The 4134-nt window shown below is 35.2% G+C and overlaps 1 protein-coding gene across 1 annotated transcript; it reads left to right on the forward strand.

Moving 5' to 3' along the window:
- Positions 1-374: 374 nt before the first annotated feature.
- LOC126587042 (endo-1,4-beta-xylanase 5-like) lies at positions 375-2513 on the forward strand. The gene is made up of 5 exons (XM_050252019.1): positions 375-416; positions 517-680; positions 771-869; positions 950-1738; positions 1910-2513. The coding sequence occupies exons 2-5, from the start codon at positions 624-626 to the stop codon at positions 2264-2266; spliced, it is 1302 nt and encodes a 433-aa protein (XP_050107976.1). The 5' UTR covers positions 375-416; positions 517-623; the 3' UTR covers positions 2267-2513.
- The last annotated feature ends 1621 nt before the right edge of the window (positions 2514-4134 follow it).

Genomic DNA, 4134 nt, shown 5'->3' on the forward strand with positions numbered 1-4134 from the left:
CTATGTATTTTACTTTTAATTCATCGCAACATAATACGATTAACAATTAAACAATTGCTTTGTGCTTTACAGGGTTTGACGTAAATGGCTTATCCTATGATTACACGGCCAGTATTGAGGCAAGTTTCCCAACAACTGTTTTGTTAGGTTTACGTAGATCAATTAAATGTAACAAATTTGTTCCTCTTGTTTACAGTGTTTGGTAAAGCCTCACAAACCACAATATCGCGGAGGAATCATTGCAAACCCTGAACTAAATCTTGGCGTGAAAGGATGTTCTACTTTTGGCAATGCAAAAATACAACACCGAGAATCAGAAGGCAACAAATTCATTGTGGCTCATAGTAGAAACCAGCCACATGACAGTATTTCGCAGAAGACGTACTTGCAAATAAGCAAGCTCTACACATACTCTGGTACTTAACCAATTACTCTTTTTTACTGATTCATGGTATAATTATCAACTAATTACTTAATCGATAATTGTAACAATGTTTCCGGTTTGTGTTGGTGCAGCTTGGATACAAGTGAGTGGCAGTAGTGCTCCGGTATCAGCAATTTTCAAGACAAGTAGCGGATTTGTACATGTTGGTGCAATTGTAGCTGAATCCGGCTGCTAGTCCATGCTCAAGGGTGGCTTAACCGTCAATGCCTCAGGTCCCGCCGAGCTCTACTTCGAGGTATTTGTTTCTGCTCTATGTATGATATTTACTGATATTTTTTTTCTGTTAATCTTTTATAACTAACAACCATCAAACCTCTTAAATCAGAGTGAGAACACATCTGTTGAGATCTTTGTTGATAGCATCTCCTTACAACCATTCACTCAGAAGCAGTGGAATTCTCATCAACAACAAAGCATTGAGAAGGTGAGTTTGATCAGGCCATATAATTACTAGTGAAACAAGACTAACTAAACGCAAATGAACTAACTATACACTTTTTACAGGTTCGTAAGACGAATGTTAGAATTCAAGCGGTCACCGAGCAAGGAAATCCACTAGAAAATGCAACAATCATCATCCAACAAAAGGCTCCAGGCTTCCCCTTCGGTGTTGCAGTCAACAAGAACATCCTCACCAACACAGCCTACCAAAACTGGTTCACTTCAAAGCCTTTCAAAGTCACAACGTTTGAAGACGAAATGAAATGGTACACCACGGAGCCTTCTCCAGGCCAAGAGGACTACTCCGCTGCTGATGCCTTGGTTCAGTTTGCAAAGCAACACCATATTGCAGTCCGAGGCCACAATGTGTTCCGGGAGGATCCTCATTACCAGGCCGGTTGGCTTAACTCGCTCTCTGGCCAACAATTCTCCGATGCCGCTAACAAGAGGCTCAATTCTATTATGGGGAGATACAAGGGACAAGTCATTGCTTGGGATGTTAGCAACGAAAATTTGCATTTTAATTTCTTTGAGAGTAAGATGGGTGCAACTGCGTCTGCTGAATTTTACAATTGGGCTAGTAAAGCTGATGATACAGCCACACTGTTCTTGAATGATTACAATACCATTGAGGAGAGTGGAGATAAAGATTCGATTCCGGCTAAGTACCTTCAGAAGCTGAGAGACATACAAGGGTTTCCCGGTAACAGTAATGCAAAGATGGCGATTGGTCTCGAGTCACATTTCCAGACTCCTAACATTCCATACATAAGATCTTCCATTGATACTCTTGCTGGTGCAAATGTGCCAATTTGGATTACAGAATTGGACGTCGTTAGTGGTCCCAATCAGGTAAAATACTGCGCCTCTCCACCTATTGCCAATAATTTGATTTTGCGCTCGATATCAGAGCGAGAAATTTATTTATGTCACATGTGAAGGAACATAGGTATTGACTTTATAAACGTAAAAATCACAACTCTGCGGAGTAGTTAACTTTTCTTTTTTTGGTTATATGTGCAGGCATCATACTTAGAGCAGATTCTAAGGGAGGTGCATTCTCACCCTAAGATTCAAGGCATTGTCATTTGGGCTGCATGGAAACCTTCAGGATGCTACAGAATGTGTTTGACGGATAACAATTTCAAGAACTTGCCCACCGGCGATGTTGTCGACAAGCTCACAAGTGAGTTCGGTTTGACTTCGGGCTTAGCTTCTGGCACGACGAACGCTAATGGTTTCTTCGAGGCCTCGCTTTTCCACGGCGATTACGAAGTGAAAATTACTCACCCCTTGGTCGACTCCCCCTTCGTTCGGGGTTTGAATGTGGCACCAACTACTGAGTCCCAGCAACAATTGCACGTCCAACTTAATGCCTGAAGAATAATTACGTTTTCTCTTGTTTTTGTAAGCACTTTTGGGTCTGAAAGGTGCAAAAGAAAGACAAAAACAGAGGTATTTTAGAATACCTCATTTTGTTGCAATTATTTTCTTATTTTCTTTTTCTGGTGCCAGTCGAACTGTTGACCCGGTGGACTTTAAGTGAACACAAAGCCACTAGGCTACATAGAGACCGGCTGTGTCTACGTTTCACTTTATTATCTTTGTGTTTTCCATATTGCTTCAATGGGAGGAAAATTGACCATATATCTTTGTGTTAGTCGTTAGATTTGATTTTCACAACTATTAGATCTTTTATTATATCTCATTCATTCATTCATTTTTCTTACCACTTAGTGCTACATAATTGATATTTAAAAACAAGAGAACATGGATGATAAAAATTCATAATATATATATACGTAGCACAATATCGTCATTAGTACTATGATTTAGTGGCCTCCCAAGATTTCTTTAGAAAGCCAATCGAAGAGTTCTATAGACAAGCTTTTCCTTTTATCTAATGGACAGACGCTGAATTCGATTTTTCTAGAACAGGCTTTGCAAATAATATGTATTTTTTCTCTCTAATTTTTGTAACTTTCTTCAAACACGAGATTGAAATAATTGACTGAGATTGAAATAAAAAATCTAAATAGTTATGGAAATTATATTTAACAACTAAATATAGCATTGGAGCCACACCCCTTATTTTTTATACAAACACGAGAGGGTTACAATAAGTCACTTATATTTTGTATAAAAAAACTATATTTAATCATGAATAGAGAAGACAAAATCAATTGTTTTTCCCTTAACAAGATAATATATATAAATCATGAATAGGTAGCACAAAATCAAACGTTTTCCCACAACAAGATATAAAAGACGAAGTAAATTATATTTAAAGAGGAATAGAGAGCACAAGATCAAATGTTTTTCCTTTAACAAGATAAAAAAAAAAAAAAGTAAATTATATTAATCCTGAACAGAGAGCACAACATCAAATGTTTTTCCCTTAATAAGATACCAAAAAAATTGGAAAATTAGATTTTAATTCTTAAATTTATATTAATGCCTTTTTTAATGCCTTGAACAAGATTCAAGTTTAGTCCCTTAGTTCTATTTAAATGTCAGCATTTTTATTTTTATTTTTGGTAATTTCATACTTGTTTCTTTTTCTAAGTCTACACTAATTTATTATAATATATTTTGGTACAAATATTTAGGTAGACTAACTCATTATATATATTTCGATACAAACATGTAGGTACACAAATTCATTATAATATAGTTCGGTACAAACATTTTGGAACAATATTTAAGTGCAGTAATTCATTATAATATATTCTGGTAGAAACATTTAGGTGCAGATATTTTGGTACAAATAAGTCAATTTAACATATTTCGGTATAATCATTTCTATACACTGATGTATTTACATTTTTTCCTTATGTGTCACTAATTTTTGTTAATGTTTTTCATTTAGGATTATTTATAACTGGAAGAACTAAAAGAGCATACTAATGAAATCAAAACTTTAATGAGTTTTTATACTTAATAGCCAAAATTTAACCCATCATTTCAAAAATGTCAATTTTTATAAAGAATCTCATATATAGCAAAAATGTCACTTGAATAGTCTCAATGCCCTCTAAACATAAGTTTAATTACATAATCTTGTGAGTTGATGACCAAACTTGGTGATCTGTAAACTGGTGGATAGAGATTTATAAAAGAATTGATCAAATATAGCAAAAAATTAACCCTTAAATTCAAATATGTGTTGTAGGCATAATTTACTGAACAATTATAAAGGCCTTAGAGAGAGAGGTGTGATTGGATCATATTTATATATATTTTTACTT

This window comes from Malus sylvestris, chromosome 10 (genome assembly GCF_916048215.2).
Source record: "Malus sylvestris chromosome 10, drMalSylv7.2, whole genome shotgun sequence".
NCBI classification, from domain to species: Eukaryota; Viridiplantae; Streptophyta; class Magnoliopsida; order Rosales; family Rosaceae; genus Malus; species Malus sylvestris.

Coding starts and splice junctions, on each gene's coding strand:
- LOC126587042 (XM_050252019.1), top strand. CDS start 624: ATGCTCAAGGGTGGCTTAACCGTCAATGCCTCAGGTCCCGCCGAGCTC. Junction 681..770: donor CCGCCGAGCTCTACTTCGAG/GTATTTGTTTCT, acceptor CTCTTAAATCAG/AGTGAGAACACATCTGTTGA. Junction 870..949: donor AACAACAAAGCATTGAGAAG/GTGAGTTTGATC, acceptor CACTTTTTACAG/GTTCGTAAGACGAATGTTAG.